This window comes from Vigna umbellata, chromosome 3 (assembly GCF_029865625.1).
Source record: "Vigna umbellata cultivar VRB3 chromosome 3, Vumbellata_1.0, whole genome shotgun sequence".
In the NCBI taxonomy this organism is placed as follows: Eukaryota; Viridiplantae; Streptophyta; class Magnoliopsida; order Fabales; family Fabaceae; genus Vigna; species Vigna umbellata.
In genome coordinates this window covers 23,068,372-23,086,576 of record NC_142167.1, presented here as the reverse complement: position 1 = coordinate 23,086,576, position 18,205 = coordinate 23,068,372, and the positions used below count along the sequence as shown (strand labels likewise).

General features: G+C 35.3%; 2 protein-coding genes across 3 annotated transcripts; one reads left to right on the top strand and one right to left on the bottom strand.

Moving 5' to 3' along the window:
* The first annotated feature begins 1,901 nt into the window (after nt 1-1,901).
* On the top strand, nt 1,902-4,720 carry LOC124840573 (putative beta-1,3-galactosyltransferase 8). Of its 2 annotated transcripts, none has more exons than XM_047316638.2 (10): nt 1,902-2,078; nt 2,324-2,565; nt 2,721-2,942; nt 3,022-3,086; nt 3,201-3,382; nt 3,457-3,714; nt 3,801-3,888; nt 3,985-4,110; nt 4,202-4,311; nt 4,398-4,720. In XM_047316638.2, the coding sequence occupies exons 3-10, from the start codon at nt 2,790-2,792 to the stop codon at nt 4,544-4,546; spliced, it is 1,131 nt and encodes a 376-aa protein (XP_047172594.2). In that variant the 5' UTR covers nt 1,902-2,078; nt 2,324-2,565; nt 2,721-2,789; the 3' UTR covers nt 4,547-4,720. The 2 variants fall into 2 exon arrangements, with proteins under 2 accessions (XP_047172594.2, XP_087965867.1); XM_088109741.1 differs by having other exon boundaries at nt 2,677-2,942.
* A 2,457-nt stretch (nt 4,721-7,177) lies between these two features.
* Nucleotides 7,178-9,830, bottom strand: LOC124840572 (protein BEARSKIN2-like). The gene is made up of 3 exons (XM_047316637.2): nt 9,594-9,830; nt 8,298-8,575; nt 7,178-8,170 (listed from the first exon to the last, which is right to left on the bottom strand). Exons 1-3 carry the CDS (start codon nt 9,754-9,756, stop codon nt 7,523-7,525), a joined length of 1,089 nt encoding a protein of 362 aa, XP_047172593.2. The 5' UTR covers nt 9,757-9,830; the 3' UTR covers nt 7,178-7,522.
* Between the last annotated feature and the right edge of the window lie 8,375 nt (nt 9,831-18,205).

Sequence of the window (18,205 nt, the reverse complement as noted above, 5' to 3'; positions counted from 1 at the left end):
TTATACAGGATATATATTTCCAAAATATTTGTCATTATACCACAATAGTTTCATTTCATAGATCTTACAAGCTATTACAAATAATAAACATCTTACATTTGAGTGAGGAACATATAGAGAGATAATTAGCTCAAGGATTAAGAAGGGCTAAACCAATCTCATCGCTATCTAACATCCTAGAAGAAGTATGAAGCAATGCTTGGTAGGAGACATCTTTCTAAGTTTTGTTTCTATACTTCCATATAGTAACAATGCCAATCGGTAATTAGAACAATAACTACAGTTCTAATTTTGAAATTAAATAAATAAATGGTTGGTATAAATGGTATGATACCATCCAAAAAAAAAAATCCTAAAATTGATAACACGATTATTTTTTAACAACTTACATTTACGATTTTATTGTGATTTAGTTATATCTTTAAATTTATTATAGATATACACTCACTCATGAGAATAAAACAAATTATGTTTATTAGATTAATGAAATTTATTTGATTCGTTCAAAGGGTATTTTTCATTTTCTAAAACACAACTTATTACTTTCTCTCTCAATTATTTTTACTTCTTCAATATTTACAAAATTTACTTAGATTCTTAAGCTACTCTTCATTTTATCATAACATTAATTATACTTTTTTTTCTTTATGCAATTGCATTGAAAATTGCATTTTCAAGAAACATTTAATTTTATTAAATCAAATAGTTTTAAGAAAGAGAAATCCTTATAATACATTTTCTCTTATCATATATTCTTGCTTTATATATATATATATATATATATATATATATATATATATATATATATATATATATATATATATATATATATATATATATATATATATATATATATATATTTTGTGCCACTCCATTGTGTCATTCAATTCAAATAGTGTATATCATTTTAGGAAACAGAAATATAATATTCATTAAATCAAATAATTTTTAAAACATACATTTAATTATTTATACTTCTTTTCAATATTTTAAAGTATTTTGTTTTCGCTTTAGAATATGTAATCGCATAAACCTTTATAATATTTATCTTCTTGACATTGAATCACTAATAATATAATATTTTTTGTTTTTTTTTACTTTCATATAAATAATATTTTATCAATATTTGAAATACTAAGGATACAAGGTACTCTTTTCCCTGTCAAACTTTGATTAGAATTTTTTTTTGTGGTTTCGTTTAAAGGTTATCTTCCATCTCACGAAAAAGTAACTTCTCATTCTCTCTTTCAATTTTTTCCTCTTGTTCAACAATATTTCCATAATAGAAGTGGAGTGATTGTCTACTGAAAAATTCTCAGATTTGTTTTAATGTTTTTCAAAAAAGTAAATTCCAAAACGATAGGGTGTTAGAATATGGTGCAGGAAGTAATTAATAGCCTCTGTATGCATATGACTCGGAGCCCATCTATTTGATTAGTTTAAAAGTCCAAATCATTCAATTTATTTATGCACGTATCCCTCACTTCTTCACCTTGCTATATGACTGACCAATTAATTTTAATTTGTAAGTCATTTAAATATTTTATAATTTACAGACTTAATTGTACTTTTAGATTTGTTCATTTGAAAACATTGGTCGTAATTTAACTTACGAATTTAAATATCTAAAAGCAACAAGAATTGTAATCACCGTGTATTGTGGTTTATGTTTCCATCCAACCTAGAATATTCATGAAACCAGTGAATTGTAGTAGGATGTGTTGCTGTCTCTATCTCATCTCCATTTTAACACGTACGAAGTTTATTTAGACAGCCAACAAAACATTAGTACACACTTAATTGATGTTACAAAGATTGCCCACACAAACAGAGGAATGTAGTTATTTTCTTGTTATATATTACCTCAATTTGTTGCATCATCAAAACCACATGATCAAACTACCAATATTCTGGCAATCAAAACATACCATATAACTATAATGCCATTTATAGAGAGCTAGAGATAGGAACATCACACTCTCAGACATCTCTTCCAATCACAGTTACTATTCTTTTATTTTAAGGATTTTCAGTCAAAAGTGACATGATCCTGCACTCTCCAAGCACATCATTTTTAGGTAAATTCACTCATAGCCCTCTGTTCATCATTTATTTCTTATTTCAACTTTTATTTTATACTGTCTGAGCTACCTAAATTGTAGAAAGTACAACTTGCTTGAGATTATTGACATTTGATTCCTTTCATCTTAGAAATTGATAATAAACAAGGAAACAGCTAAGTAGTTTAGTAATGAAGTTCGTTTATAATATTCAAGAATAGCAATTTCTGTGAGTTGCTAATGATTTCAAAACTGTTGTTCAGTACCTGATGGGCAAATAGCATCAAAGTTAGCTCTCTTTGCTGTTTGAAAGCAAGATAAACATTTTGCTCCACACATTCATTGCCTTTTGCAATGAACATCCCACTCATGCTCACGTGATATGCTCAAGACGACCGAAATTTCATTGCTATGATGTGTAGAAAGTTGGCTTAATCAAATTGTTCCAACACAATATTAACAGTTACATCAACAAACGTAGATCACAAGACTCTTCCTTAAAACGGTAACCCATGTTGCTTTAAAATGTTGCATTTACTTGATTCCTGGGACCTAATTAATTAACATGGGAAATCCCATATGCCCATGATGAATTGTTTTCCAAATAATACTTCAGCGTTTCAACCCCGTCTGATTTAAGTACTGAAAACCTTCCTGAAGGACGAATTCAAGTTAAAGGTGGTGTCTTTACAAAGATCGGTGGATCGTGACCCAGTTGAGATAGAAAAGATGAGGGGAAAGGCAGCTTCAGGAAAGACAATTTTGTTCGTATGCATTGCATGCTTTCTTGCAGGAACACTCTTTAGTGGCCAGATGTGGACACGACCCTCTAACCATGAAAATACACTGCAATCGTCCACACCTGATTGTGATCACAAGCGAGTTCGTATACATAATTTCTTGTGTTTCGTTATTCCAAACTATGTTCAGAAAGAAACTGAATTTCATGTTTTTCTAACAGAAACTGATTGAAGGAAGATCTGTTGATGTAATGGAGGAAGTGGTGAAGACTCACCAAGCTATCAAGTAAGATATATACAAATCTCCCACTTAATTACACCAATGTCGTTTCTCCATGCTTAAATCCATTTTCTAAATTTTAAACTTTAACTTTGTTTACTTAACATGTGTGAAACGAAGGTATCTGGATAAGGCAGTTTCGACGTTGGAAATGGAACTGACAGCAAGTAGGAGAAGCCAGAGTGGTGGGAAGCAAATTCGAAAGCATAATGTACAAAAGGCTTTTGTGGTGATTGGTATTAACACAGCTTTTAGCAGCAAAAGGCGAAGAGACTCTATACGCGAAACATGGTTACCTAGAGGTACACTTCTATTACTACTAGCTCATGCATGTAATGTAATATGGTTGATGTGTTTGATGTGTGAAAACAAACAGGGAATGAGTTGAAGGAACTAGAGAAAGAGAAGGGCATTGTTGTAAGGTTCGTGATCGGGCACAGCAGCACACCAGGAGGAGTTTTGGATAAAGCAATCGATGCAGAAGAGGCAGAACACAAGGACTTCCTGAGGTTAGACCACGTCGAGGGCTATCATGAGCTATCCACCAAGACTCGTCTCTACTTTTCCACCATCACTTCTTTGTGGGATGCTGATTTCTACGTCAAGGTAGACGATGATGTCCACTTAAATCTAGGTATGTGTTTCAAATTTAGCCAACATGCAATGCAATAATTGTCAGACAAGTTTTCAATTCCAAAATTTGCATCTATGTTTATTCAGGTATGCTAGTGAGCACACTTGCCAAGTACCGATCAAGACCCAGGGTTTACATTGGTTGCATGAAATCTGGTCCTGTTCTATATCAAAAGTGAGGCTATTCTCTTTTACATTGTGGCCAAAATGGTCCTTTTCTAAACCATGAATCAATTATTTCTTCATAATCTTGTTTGAACATGTATGGCAGAGGAGTAAAGTATCACGAAGCTGAGCACTGGAAGTTTGGAGAGGAAGGAAACAAGTACTTCAGGCACGCCACTGGCCAAATATATGCCATTTCCAAGGATCTCGCCACTTATATATCCATCAATTGGTGATTTCATCATTCTTTCCAATTCTACACTGAGATGAAGACTTGAAGTATATTTTAACTTACGAGAATCACGTTCGATCTTACATTGCAGGCCAATATTGCACAAATATGCCAATGAAGACGTATCTTTAGGTTCCTGGTTACTGGGCCTGGAAGTTGAACATGTGGATGAACGATCCATGTGTTGCGGAACCCCACCAGGTACGTTTTCCTACGTAGTTCGCATGTTAAGAAACTATGTTTTCTGTAATGTTATGAAAGTAATTTCATGGTTATGTTGTACATAGATTGTGATTGGAAGGCAAGGACAGGGAATGTGTGTGTGGCATCGTTTGATTGGTCATGCAGTGGTATCTGTAAGTCGGTGGAGAGAATGAAAGAGATACACAAAGCTTGCGGAGAGGGACACGGAGTTGTTTGGAACATTGAACTCTGATTCTCTATTTCATACACAAAATTTTATACCTTTAGTATTTTGCATCTGGAGAAATTTAATGCATTTTCTTTTTCTTTAGTGGAAATTGTTAGTTTTGTTCTGGATACTTGTTTGTCCAAAATACACTATAGTTATTTTTGTTTTTTTCAATATATAATCTAGTTTTTTCTTCCATATTATAGAATTCGTTCTATAACATCTATAAACATTTACTTTATCAGTTTCGGGTTAATGATATATATATATTAATGAGGTGTTAAGTTTTTCAGGTTGATACTACTTTAATTTTATCATAGATTTTGAAGTTAGAATGAAATAATTTTTTTTGTTATTTTAATTATGGTTTTCGTTCATATTTTATCTATGTTTTTTTTTTCTGAATCAAGTAAAAATAATAATTTTTACATTGTAATTAATTAGTAAAGTGTATTAATTTATGTGTGTAATAATCATGAGTTTAAAGATTTTTAAATTGCATTGAATAACTAGAATTATCAAAATTTTATTTTTAGTTAATTAAATTTTTACTTTATAAAAAGATAAAAGAATAAACGTGATTAGTCGTCTTAACGTTTAATTGAGATTGTATTTTGTTCAATTTACTATAAATAACCTCAGAAGTTTTCATTTTTAATTGAAACTTTACTTTGGTTAATAATGAAAAAACTATGAAATTAATTGAGATTTTGATTTGGTTAATAATGATAATACCATCAAATTAGTTCAGACTTATTATTTATAAAATTTACGATAATAATTATTTGAATAAAAATATTTAGATAAACAATGATAAATCTAATTTTTAAAAATATATATTATTTAATAAGATTGATATAATTTAGTATTAATTTGATCGAATTAACAACAATATTATAAAAATTTGTGAAAACTTTTACTTTTGTGAGACTTTTGATAATTATTTTGCTGAAATTTAATTTACAAAATGTTAGAAATAGCGTCAAAACTATATAACTTTTAATATATAATCATCTTGAATCAATAAATAAAATCCTAATCAAAATTTTATATATTAAAATGTACGCCATAATTAAAGCTTTCAATATCAGATATATACCTGTCTAATTAATATATGAACACACTCATCTCATTTACATTGTTAGACTCATCTCATTAAGAAAAAATGAAGTCTTTCAAAACGTTTTGGTACTTTTCAATTTTTTTCTCTAACTATAGTCTTTCGTTATTTAAATAACCAAAGCATGTAGTTTTATAAATAATTTCAAAAATGTTACTAATGACATTTTTTAAAATATTTGCACAACTATAGGTTTTTATTCTTTAAACAACCAAAGCCTATTCGTCTCATAGGATTAAAATTTTTGCAAATTTTACATTCCCACCAAAGCATTCCATTTGCATCGCTGCATCACTTCTCCATTAATTGAGATATTTTTCTTCATTTCTTATTGTCAAATGTGAACCACGTTGTCGCTTTCGCTGTCACTCTTCACTCTCCTCTCTTTCTTCCCTTCCTTATTGTCAAAACAAACTGTGTTGTCATATATATCGTCACTACAAGCCTTCCTTTTCTTCCCACTTCAAAATCGGAAAGACATTCGTTTTCATGTCTTACATTTTTTTTTTGTTTCATAATCATTCCTTCCTAATCCGAGTATTTTTTTCATATACTTTTTCAATGTGAGGGTGAGAAGATGATGGTGAATCTGTTTGTTGGTTTTCTACGTGGAAAATGCTGTAAAAGTGAAGATAGGAAGTAATTGAAACAATATTTTTTAAAAAATAAAAAATAGGAATAGACTTGACTTAAGAAAGAGCCAAAACATAAAATAAATAATAAACTTCAATTATAACCAAAACCTAAAGTCGTACATCTTTTATCTTCATCTAAATATTTTTTTGGTTAAAGAATCAAAATAGAATTCCTAAAATAACATGTGCCAAAACTCTTACGTGCATAAGTGACCTTTTAAGTCTATATACTTCTACTATTTATAATTTTACAAAATCTACTATTTATTTATTATATTTACTTTCTAAATATATAAATTATTTTTCAAAACCAAATTATAAACTTAAAAATATTTATTACTTCTTTCTTGAACCTCTAATTTTTTTAAAGAAACACTCAAATAAATACTAACTCGTACATAGACACCGATTTTAAACTAGTTTGTTTTATAAAAATATATATTATTCTTTAAAATAATTTATTTATAATTTTATTTTACTTTTTCTAAAGTTAATACTTTAAGAACTATATATTGATGTCTTCATGTATTCTTATCCGTACTTATTTATATAAGGAACACTTGTGCGACGACGGAGTGAGTAGAATAGATTTTTACAAAGACAACGAATATGTTATTATTATCCATGTTGCTCGTTACACCCAATTGTCAATAAATTATGTTTTCAGAAATATTTTGGATATGTTAAATTACTGTTAACTACAAATAAAATTTCTGAAATTTGTAGAAAAGTCCTTATTATACGAGAAGTTTTAGAAACGCGTTATAATTGTTAATATTTAGTGAAAATAGTAAAATTAAAAGGATAAATTTGTTAACATAAAATGTGAGATTCACCAAATTTGTATAATTTGTAAAATTGCAAATAATCAAATCTTAGACATACAATTAATGAGCACCACCATAATTGCATTTGTTTTCAATTGTAGTACTTGAGAAACAAATGCATTGAAATATTACAATTAACGATGTCTTCGAACATAAACAATTGAAACCAGTATAGGACAATAAATATAAAAATAATATCTTCTTGATCCATATTTTAAAATGATTAGAGGCATCTAATTATCTCCAACCCTAACACATTAACTTGTTTAGTTGATCTGAGTGTAAAGTTGCTAAGTTTTTCTAGGTTGTTCTTTTACTGTATCTTCCAAATACACTGATTGACACTAAAATATCATCAGTGTATTGTTGATACTCAGTAAACGAGACGATACCGAAAAACTCAGTAAGAAAGGGAAGTTCATTGTTTTCCTCCATAGGCCCAGAAATCCATCTCTCCCCGTAACGAAAGCTGGTTGATCTGATGCACAGACTGAGGGTTTGTCTCCTCAAACCTCACCCCTTTGTTTGATTCTTCATTCCCGAGATGGGAGGTAACTAGCCTATCAAGAACGCCCCATTCGTTGATTCCTTCACCTCTTCCGCCACCCACTTCTTGATTTGGCTCGCACGATCCAACTTCAATGCCAGACTCCGAAACTTGATATCTTAGGCCCTCGCTGCCACTCTCACACTCCCTAGGGTTTCCCATAAGTTGCTTTGCCATTACAGGGGTGTCCGAAGGTAGAGATGATGCATACGAGTAGTCAAAAACCATAGGCTTTTGGGTTTGAAGAAGGTTTTGGGACTGGAACAGTGAGTATTGGGGATTTTGCAAGTGTGGGTAATGGAGAGCGAGCTCAGGCTTATCAAGCTCGAGCCCTGGTGAGTTTCTATGATTTTGGTGTTGGTGTAGCAAGTAATGGTTTTCTCTGTGTATGAAGGAGCGTCCGTTAGTGCTTGAGGAATTGTTCATTTGTTGATCTGGGTTATGTGTAGACCCACCTTCATTTCCAATCTTGAATAAATTCTTCTTCTTGAACACTCTGCACACCACCCACCCATCTTCCTACAAATACATTCAGACATATATCATTAGAGAGAGAAAAAAAAAAATATTATGCAGAAACTTTTTGAAGGATAATTCAGTATGAAATCGATATTAGTGAGAGAGAGGGAAAGAGAGATATATATACGTTGGCGCTTCCTTGAGGGTCATTGGCATCTTCTAGACGGTACTCATGCATGATCCAATCGGTCTTTTGACCATGAGGAGCTCTTCCTTTGTAAAACACAAGGGTTTTTCTCATTCCAATCTTCTTGTAGCTGTTCCTGATGCACTTGTCTCTTCCTGTTGCTTTCCAAAACCCTGCATTCGTTGCTCTATTAGTCCTTGAACCTGTAGGGTACTTTCTATCCTTGTGACTGAAGAAATACCACTCGTTCTGTGGAGTTGATCCAATTCTACATCTTTCTGTTCGTCATGATAAATTTCACACAATCAGAAGTCAAAATAAAAAATCTCGAAAGAGAGAAAACAACTCAACAGACGAAGTGCCAGAGAATTGAGAACATGAGAGGCTCATCAGTGTCATAGGAAAGGTGATCGACTAAGTAATGATGTTCTTTATAATCTAAACTGCTTGATTTTCTAAACGGTGTCTTTTGCATTTTAGAGTTTTCAGATTCATTTATTTTAGGACAAAGGCAATCATCATATCAGTAACAAAATCGTTTTACATGTACTTAAGTAACATCCTATGAAGGCACGAAAAAAGAATTAGAGTGACGGTACTGCGTAAAATACTTGCAAGTAATAGAATGTGCGTGTGCCATTACTTTTATTCCTTTATTCACTATTATCATTGTAGAAATCAAGGTGACATGGTATTGTCTTTAACAGTAAGCGACCATCTTAAAGATTATTAAATTTGACAGTTATTTTATCCTTACAAGCATTCATCCTTTCTGCTTTATTTGACTAAACATATATATATATATATATCTTTCAAGAAGAATCACATACTTTCATCGCGCATCTGATATCTGATAACAGCTTCAAGATTCAATTACAAAATAAATTTCACACAATTGTCCAGGAATAGGACGTTTATATCATAATCGAACATGTATATATTAAGTCTTATAATTCAACCAGAACGCTGTGTTTATTTAAAGTCTGAGAAATTTAAACATAACTAAATATATTGCAAGTGAAAGCTTGCTGCTATTCAACTAAAAGAATGACGAAAAACTTTTATGTTTATCTATTTAATTACCTTCAAACAAAAACATATAATTTGTCATGTTGCTTAAAAATCGAAATTCATGCTTATGGGAACATAGAAAGTATGAAACGGAAAAGAAAATTGGCATTATTTTAAGAATGTATTTGTAGTATAAAGATTGAAATATCAGGAAAAGAGCATGCAGAAAGGTAATCGAACCATACAGAAAACAACCAAATATATCCTACAGATACTTTAATTTACCTTGCAAATCCCAAGGCTCCATCTTGTTCAAGTCGACCTCTCGAATAACATCCATGTCAAACTTCTGAAAGGAGACCTTCTTCTTCAAGTAGTAATGAAGAAGCTCTTCATCCGTCGGATGAAACCTAAATCCCGGCGGCACACCACCATTAGAGGAAGCCATCTAATCTCCAAACTCAAGCTCTCAATCACTTCAAAAGTAGCTGCTTCTCTCTCTCTTTGAACTCAATTAATTTGAAGAACTAAGCAATCAATTCGTACGTGGTGTTGCAAGCATGGCACTTATATACCTTCTTGGTTGTCAACGCCACCATCACACACTGTGACCATATAGAAAGGGTTGACGGCCGGTGACTACGCCGACGGGAGTGGTTGAAGCTACCTATCGTAAAAAGCAAGTTTACGGAATGAATGTGACCAGTATGATTGTTATTTTTTATTATTTTCGATAATTTCTTCATATTTTTCGTAGGGTTTCCCCCACAAGCGTTTGGGGAGCGTAAGCTACACTTTCCTATCCGTAGTAATTAACCTACGTTCACAAATTCACGTCCCAAAGTAAAAACATCGCTTTTGTTTCGACTTTAGAGAAAAAAAAAACCTATTCTGCTGACGCAAACCCGACATAACTAGGTAGCAAAATGGACATAACTATTGTGGTTAGAGAATGATAACGTTAGTCAAAACCCTAGTTTGTAATATAATAATTGTGAGCTGTTTAAAGGTCACTAACATCACTAACACAGAATTAGCTTTTACGTACGTGAGACTTCACCTTAAAAATATGATGTATATACGTACATACACGTGTGTGTGGTGGTATACTAATGTAACATGCATACAAAATTAATTTCATTTTCGGGATCTGTAATTAGGTGTCACATTTCACTTAAGGAAATTGTTAAGAGTAATATAATATGTAAATATTGGTTGAATTCAAACTATTACGCATGATGATGATCCTTTAGAAAATGAAGATAGTGTTTATGTGAAATGAACAGATGAGACGCGCTTCTGAAAACACTGTGGACTAACCTATAAATATTAGTTTAGTAATTTTGTGGAAATATTTAAATGGGTAAATGATCCCGAGAATTAAAAACTAAGATAGTTTATAGGTTAGTATTTGATTGTTGTGAAAGCAATGTTAGGAAAAACGGTAGTAAAGTTTCTTGGGATTTCCGCATTTCATTGGACGGCCGAAGTTTTATACTAATAAAACTGTTGTCGATGGAGAATATTTTATGTAAATTATTGAGAATGATATAAAGTTTAAAGAAATGATAGGTTTAGCCTTAAATGTTGATAGAGAGAGTTAGAGACGCAGTCGCCATAGCTGGGGCAAGCACATGTGGGTATGACCTGATGTGCATTCAGATTGCTTTGGTTGATTCGATTGCACGCATTGTTTTTGTACTTTTTGTGATTCATTATCTTTCCCAATGGGGTTCTCGATCTTGCATATCAACCATATATATGAAATGTCTATAAAAGATATGTAAAAGTTGCATGGGATAGCTTCTTTTCATTTCACTTTATGACTAAGCTGTCATAGTAAATTATGAGTGAAAAAACAGAGCATGTAGCTGCAAAAATGAGTAATTATAGAGATTGATCATAACATGAGTTGTTGATGGTCTTCTTCGGAGAAATGATTGGTTAATTGAGGGAAACATGAAATCTCAAAGTCCGTGTATCTGCGTTCGTTCATGCATGCATATAATATTTATATTAGGTCATGACAGCTGTTCCCCGTAATATGTTGACTCAAATCTGGTAGAAATTTTTTGAACTATTTCCAGGTGATTGTACAAACATAGAAAATGGACGCAAAATATCTATAGACCAGATAAGACGCATAAATTCATTCTTTTAAAATTTTAGATTAAAGATGTATAGTATAAAGTATTAACCGAACGGTTACAAACAACCAACCGGATATTCAGGTAATCTGTTTATATCTTATTCTGTTTATATTTTATTGGGCTTATATCAGCTTAGGATCCATGAGGTAAATTATAAATACAAAGCCAGGGCCAAAGGCCAGGTAGGTTCCACTTACGCATCATTCACTAAATATTCAACTAAGAGCCGAGGCTCTTCAAATCACACGCCTAACTTGAGCGTCGGAGTACCTTTTGCAGGTACATCCACCCCCGTCCAAAAGGAGACCGATCGGCTTGCGCCAACACCGATCGGCCAGCAGCTGAAGTTTGGAGGCGAGCGAGCGGCCCAGACGCGTCAACAGGTTAGTTTCTCGGTCCCCAAAACTTTCCACCGAAACATTTTGGCGCCCACCGTGGGGCCGAGCGGCAAACCCAAATGGTGACCACGAGGAGCATGGAGGAAGAACAACACACCAGAGATTTGATAGCGCAGATGCAGGCGCAAATACAGGCACAAGCCAGAACCATACAAGCACAGACGCACGCACAACAAGAGATGCAGCGGAGACACGCAGAAGAAATTACAATGTTGAGAGCAGAGCGAGGTCGTGTCGAACGATCAGCTCAACACTCGGAGTCCACAGCCGATCGGGGTAACAATGATAACGATGGAAGTCGTAATCAGCAGCCATCTCGGCATACTGACCCGAACGATCGGGGAAGAAGGGAATCATCCCCCTTACGAACCGATCGGCCCTCCAATCTGCTCCCTTTCACTGCGACCATCATGCAAACTCCAATGCCAGAGAAGAACCCTCCTGTACTGGATAAGTATGATGGCTCGACAGACCCCGATAATCATCTCAGGATTTTCACCAATGCAATGGCGTTCTACACGGACAGTGATCCGGTTATGTGCAGAGCCTTCTCCTTATCACTCAAAGACGAAGCATTAGAGTGGTATAACACTCTTCCCCCAAACACAGTGGATTGCTTCGCCACTGTGGAAAACCTTTTTAAAAGGCAGTACGCCTCCAATCGTAATCAGGAGGTAACGCCAGCGGAATTGGTAAATACTAAACAGGAAAAGGGAGAAACTTTGAAGGCCTTTATGAAAAGGTATATGGAAACTGCACGACGAGTCAAAGAGGTAAGTCAATCTTTTATCATCACCAATTTGCCTTCCTGTCTAAAACCAGGGTACTTCGCTGAGAAATTATATGCACGACCGCCAAAAACAATGGAGGAGCTCCAAGAACGGATAGCCGAATTCATCCGCATGGAAGACATGCGTATTTCACAACGAAAGCGACAGCAAGAAACTGAGGCAAGTGGAGGGAGAAAGGACGGTAAACGACCGTTCGACAATAATGGTAAAAGCGGGGAGCTTTCCCGAACATTTAAATTTAATCACTATACACCCCTCAACACACCTAGGGCAAAAGTTCTTGAAGAAGCTCTAAACGCTGAACTTCTCACACTCCAAACAAAGCCATCTCCAAGATACGCAGATGTAAGGAAGAGTTGTCATTTCCATCAGAATCGGGGGCATACCACAGAAGAATGCATTACGCTGAAAAACGAAATAGAACGTCTCATTCGGGCAGGACACCTCCGTAATTACATACAAGAAGCAAGAAGAAGTCCCGAACGAGCGTATCGGAAGAACGAACGCAGGCGAGACTATAGTCGCAGTCCTGCTCGTCATCGTGAACGATCAGTTCGCGGAGTTATAAACTGAAGATAGCAATCCAAATCTCTATTTAATGTCATCTTTAAATTTTTGATTTAGACTTTTGTTATTAAACTTTCCTTGTGTAATGAATAAAACCGAGCAATTCACGCTCGATCATTGGTTACCAATTTCGATCGAGAATTTCAGCCAACAGAGGTAAAACCCTCTCAAAGTCGAACGGTAAAGCCCGTTCCCTAGGAAGCACTCCTAGGTCGAAGACCGAGCGGTAAATCCCCCTCGGGAGAGAGGTAAAGCCCTCTCGACGACGAACGGTAAATCCCGTTCACTAGGAAACACTCCTAGCTCAAAGCAGAGGTAAAACCCTCTCAAAGTCGAACGGTAAAGCCCGTTCCCTAGGAAGCACTCCTAGGTCGAAGACCGAGCGGTAAATCCCCCTCGGGAGAGAGGTAAAGCCCTCTCGACGACGAACGGTAAATCCCGTTCACTAGGAAACACTCCTAGCTCAAAGCAGAGGTAAAACCCTCTCAAAGTCGAACGGTAAAGCCCGTTCCCTAGGAAGCACTCCTAGGTCGAAGACCGAGCGGTAAATCCCCCTCGGGAGAGAGGTAAAGCCCTCTCGACGACGAACGGTAAATCCCGTTCACTAGGAAACACTCCTAGCTCAAAGCAGAGGTAAAACCCTCTCAAAGTCGAACGGTAAAGCCCGTTCCCTAGGAAGCACTCCTAGGTCGAAGACCGAGCGGTAAATCCCCCTCGGGAGAGAGGTAAAGCCCTCTCGACGTCGAACGGTAAAGCCCGTTCCCTAGGAAGCACTCCTAGGTCGAAGACCGAGCGGTAAATCCCCCTCGGGAGAGAGGTAAAGCCCTCTCGACGACGAACGGTAAATCCCGTTCACTAGGAAACACTCCTAGCTCAAAGCAGAGGTAAAACCCTCTCAAAGTCGAACGGTAAAGCCCGTTCCCTAGGAAGCACTCCTAGGTCGAAGACCGACCGGTAAATCCACCTCGGAAGAGAGGTAAAGCCCTCTCGACGACGAACGGTAAATCCCGTTCACTAGGAAACACTCCTAGTTCAAAGCAGAGGTAAAACCCTCTCGACAAATGTCGAAGACCGAGAGGTAAATTCCTCTCGGTTCCTGTAGAAGGCCGAGCAGTCCATCCCGCTCGGTTCATGTCGAAGGTCGAGAGGTAAAACCCTCTCGACAAATATCGAAGACCGAGAGGTAAATTCCTCTCGGTTCCGCCAGAAGGACGAGCGGTAAATCCCGCTCGGTTAAAGTCGAAGGTCGAGAGGTAAACCCCTCTCGGTTAAAGTCGAAGGTCGAGAGGTAAAATCCTCTCGGTTAAAGTCGAAGGACGAGAGGTAAAATCCTCTCGGTTAAAGTCGAAGGTCGAGAGGTAAACTCCTCTCGGTTAAAGTCGAAGGTCGAGAGGTAAACCCCTCTCCGTTAAAGTCGAAGGTCGAGAGGTAAACTCCTCTCGGTTAAATGTCGAAGGTCGAGAGGTAAACCTCTCTCGGTTAAAGTCGAAGGTCGAGAGGTAAAATCCTCTCGGTTAAAGTCGAAGGACGAGAGGTAAAATCCTCTCGGTTAAAGTCGAAGGTCGAAGAGGTAAACTCCTCTCGGTTAAAGTCGAAGGTCGAGAGGTAAACCCCTCTCGGTTAAAGTCGAAGGTCGAGAGGTAAAATCCTCTCGGTTAAAGTCGAAGGACGAGAGGTAAAATCCTCTCGGTTAAAGTCGAAGGTCGAGAGGTAAACTCCTCTCGGTTAAAGTCGAAGGTCGAGAGGTAAACCCCTCTCAGTTAAAGTCGAAGGTCGAGAGGTAAACTCCTCTCGGTTAAATGTCGAAGGTCGAGAGGTAAACCTCTCTCGGTTAAAGTCGAAGGTCGAGAGGTAAAATCCTCTCGGTTAAAGTCGAAGGACGAGAGGTAAAATCCTCTCGGTTAAAGTCGAAGGTCGAAGAGGTAAACTCCTCTCGGTTAAAGTCGAAGGTCGAGAGGTAAACCTCTCTCGGTTAAAGGTCGAGAGGTAAACTCCTCTCGGTTAAAGTCGAAGGTCGAGAGGTAAAACCCTCTCGGTTAAAGTCGAAGGTAGAGAGGTAAACTCCTCTCGGTTAAAATCGAAGGTCGAGAGGTAAACCCCTCTCGGTTAAAGTCGAAGGTCGAGAGGTAAACTCCTCTCGGTTAAATGTCGAAGGTCGAGAGGTAAACCCCTCTCGGTTAAAGTCGAAGGTCGAGAGGTAAACCCCTCTCGGTTAAAGTCGAAGGTCGAGAGGTAAACTCCTCTCGGTTAAAGTCGAAGGTCGAGAGGTAAAACCCTCTCGGTTAAAGTCGAAGGTCGAGAGGTCAACTCCTCTCGGTTAAAGTCGAAGGTCGAGAGGTAAACTCCTCTCGGTTAAATGTCGAAGGTCGAGAGGTAAACCCCTCTCGGTTAAAGTCGAAGGACGAGAGGCAAATCCCTCTCGGTTAAATGTCGAAGGTCGAGAGGTAAATCCCTCTCGACAAATGTCAAAGACCGAGAGATAAATTCCTCTCGGTTCCTATTGAAGCACGAGCGGTAAATCCTACTCGGTTAATGACGACGGTCCAGAGGTAAAACCCTCTCGACAAATTTCGAAGACCGAGAGGTAAATTCCTCTCGGTTCCGGTTGAAGGACGAACGGTAAATCCCGCTCGGTTACTGTCGAAGGTCGAGGGGTAAAACCCTCTCGACAAATTCCGCTCGGTTACTATTGAAGGTCGAGCGGTAAAACGCTTTCAGTTCCGCCAACGCAGCCTCCCTCAACCTCATCAGTCCTATAGTTAACCACGGCTAAAGCCGACCGCTTAACTCGGACTTGGGGGGCATGTATAGTATAAAGTATTAACCGAACGGTTACAAACAACCAACCGGATATTCAGGTAATCTGTTTATATCTTATTCTGTTTATATTTTATTGGGCTTATATCAGCTTAGGATCCATGAGGTAAATTATAAATACAAAGCCAGGGCCAAAGGCCAGGTAGGTTCCACTTACGCATCATTCACTAAATATTCAACTAAGAGCCGAGGCTCTTCAAATCACACGCCTAACTTGAGCGTCGGAGTACCTTTTGCAGGTACATCCACCCCCGTCCAAAAGGAGACCGATCGGCTTGCGCCAACACCGATCGGCCAGCAGCTGAAGTTTGGAGGCGAGCGAGCGGCCCAGACGCGTCAACAGGTTAGTTTCTCGGTCCCCAAAACTTTCCACCGAAACAAAAGATAATATTAATATTTTACGGGATACAATTGAGGTTTTATTAATTTTTTTTTGATAAATTTTCTCTTTATTTTTTTATGTAAAGTTATTACTGATATCACAATTCAAAATTAGGGTACTGTTGTTTTGAGAGGATTTGAAGATAAATGAGAGTGAATTTGAAAATAAATTTTTTTAATTTTTCATGTTAATACAATTTTAAACTAATTCTCACAAATTTTATTTTCAAATTCACTCTCATTTACCTCAAAATTCACTCAAATAAACGACAAAAAAATTTATCTTCAAATCCTCTCAAATTCACTCCTCCAAATTCACTCAAAAGAACACGACCTAAGTAACTGCCAGCATAAAAAGTTTTTATAAAAAAAAAGTTATAATAAGCATGTCTTATGAATCAACATTATTTTTATAAATATTAGTGTCTTATTAACTTAAAAAATATAAATCTGTATACTTTTTAAAGTTTGAGAATTAAATTTATCAACACCATACGTTTAAAAGAATATAAGAACGAAAAATTAAAAAAAAAATCAGTTAAAGTTGTAGTATCTTATTTTTAATGTATTTTCTCGTAATAATATGAAAATTACATGCGATATATATGTTTAAAAAAGTTTGGTCTGAAAATTTTATTCTTAATTTTTTTTTCTAAAACGTATTTTATATGTTCTGGACTTATTCTAAAAATTCATTTCATATATTCTGAAAGATTTATTAAAGAAATTTTGTTTTAAGAAGTTCTATTTCATTCTAGAAGAGTTTATTCTGAATTTTTTGTTATAAAAATTCTGTTCTAAAAATCGAGTTGCTGAAATTCTAGAAAGTTTATTCTATAAAATCTCTATACCATATAACCCAAAAGTTAACTCTATAAAAAACATTATTATTTTAAATATCATAGCAATACCTAAATGATACCGCTTAAATTAAATCTTGCCCAATGTTTTTTACTATTTGCATACCCTTTACCCTGCCCCCATTCTCTTTGCACCTTATTTCTTTCTCACCTTCCTTGCATCTCTAAACACAAATTATAAAAATAAAATAATTACAAAAATATAAAAAGAATAAAAAAATTAAAAATAATTAAAAATACTGTAAAAAAATTTAGATGTATCACAGGATATATATATATATATTATATATATATATATATATATATATATATATATATATATATATATAACGAAAACCAGTTTATGTATAGCATATTGATTCCAAATTTGATTTTAAGAGATTTATCATAAATTTTGGTTATATGAAAGAGTAGAGGAAACTTTTGCTAATAATCACCTACTTTTCATAATAGAAATTAATTACTGTATAGACTCAAGAGGAAAGGGTATCAATGAAAATTTATACTTGTTAATGTGATAAGTATTGTGTGTAATTGTGATTAATTTAAATTAATTTATGAAAACAACAACTGCAATAGTTAATTAAAAATAAGTTAAAATTCATTTATAATTTAAATTATTTATTTCTAAAAGGGATAAAGATTGAGAATTAATTTAAACAAGGTGAAAATTAAAAGTGTCATGATGTAAACGGGGTAAAATTTAAGGAGTTTAAATGACTTTTTTCTTTCCCTTTTAAAAGTTACATTAAAGTAACATTGATAAGTATTTGTTTGGGTTAAATATGTTTTTAGTCCCTAAACTATTGATCGTTTCTGGTTTTCGTCCTCGGAACTTTGGTTTTAGTCCTCATTTTGTTGCTAAATGAGGACCAACTTTTTAAACGGTGTTAGTTTTCGAGGACTAAAACGAACGTTTTCGAAAAGAATGAG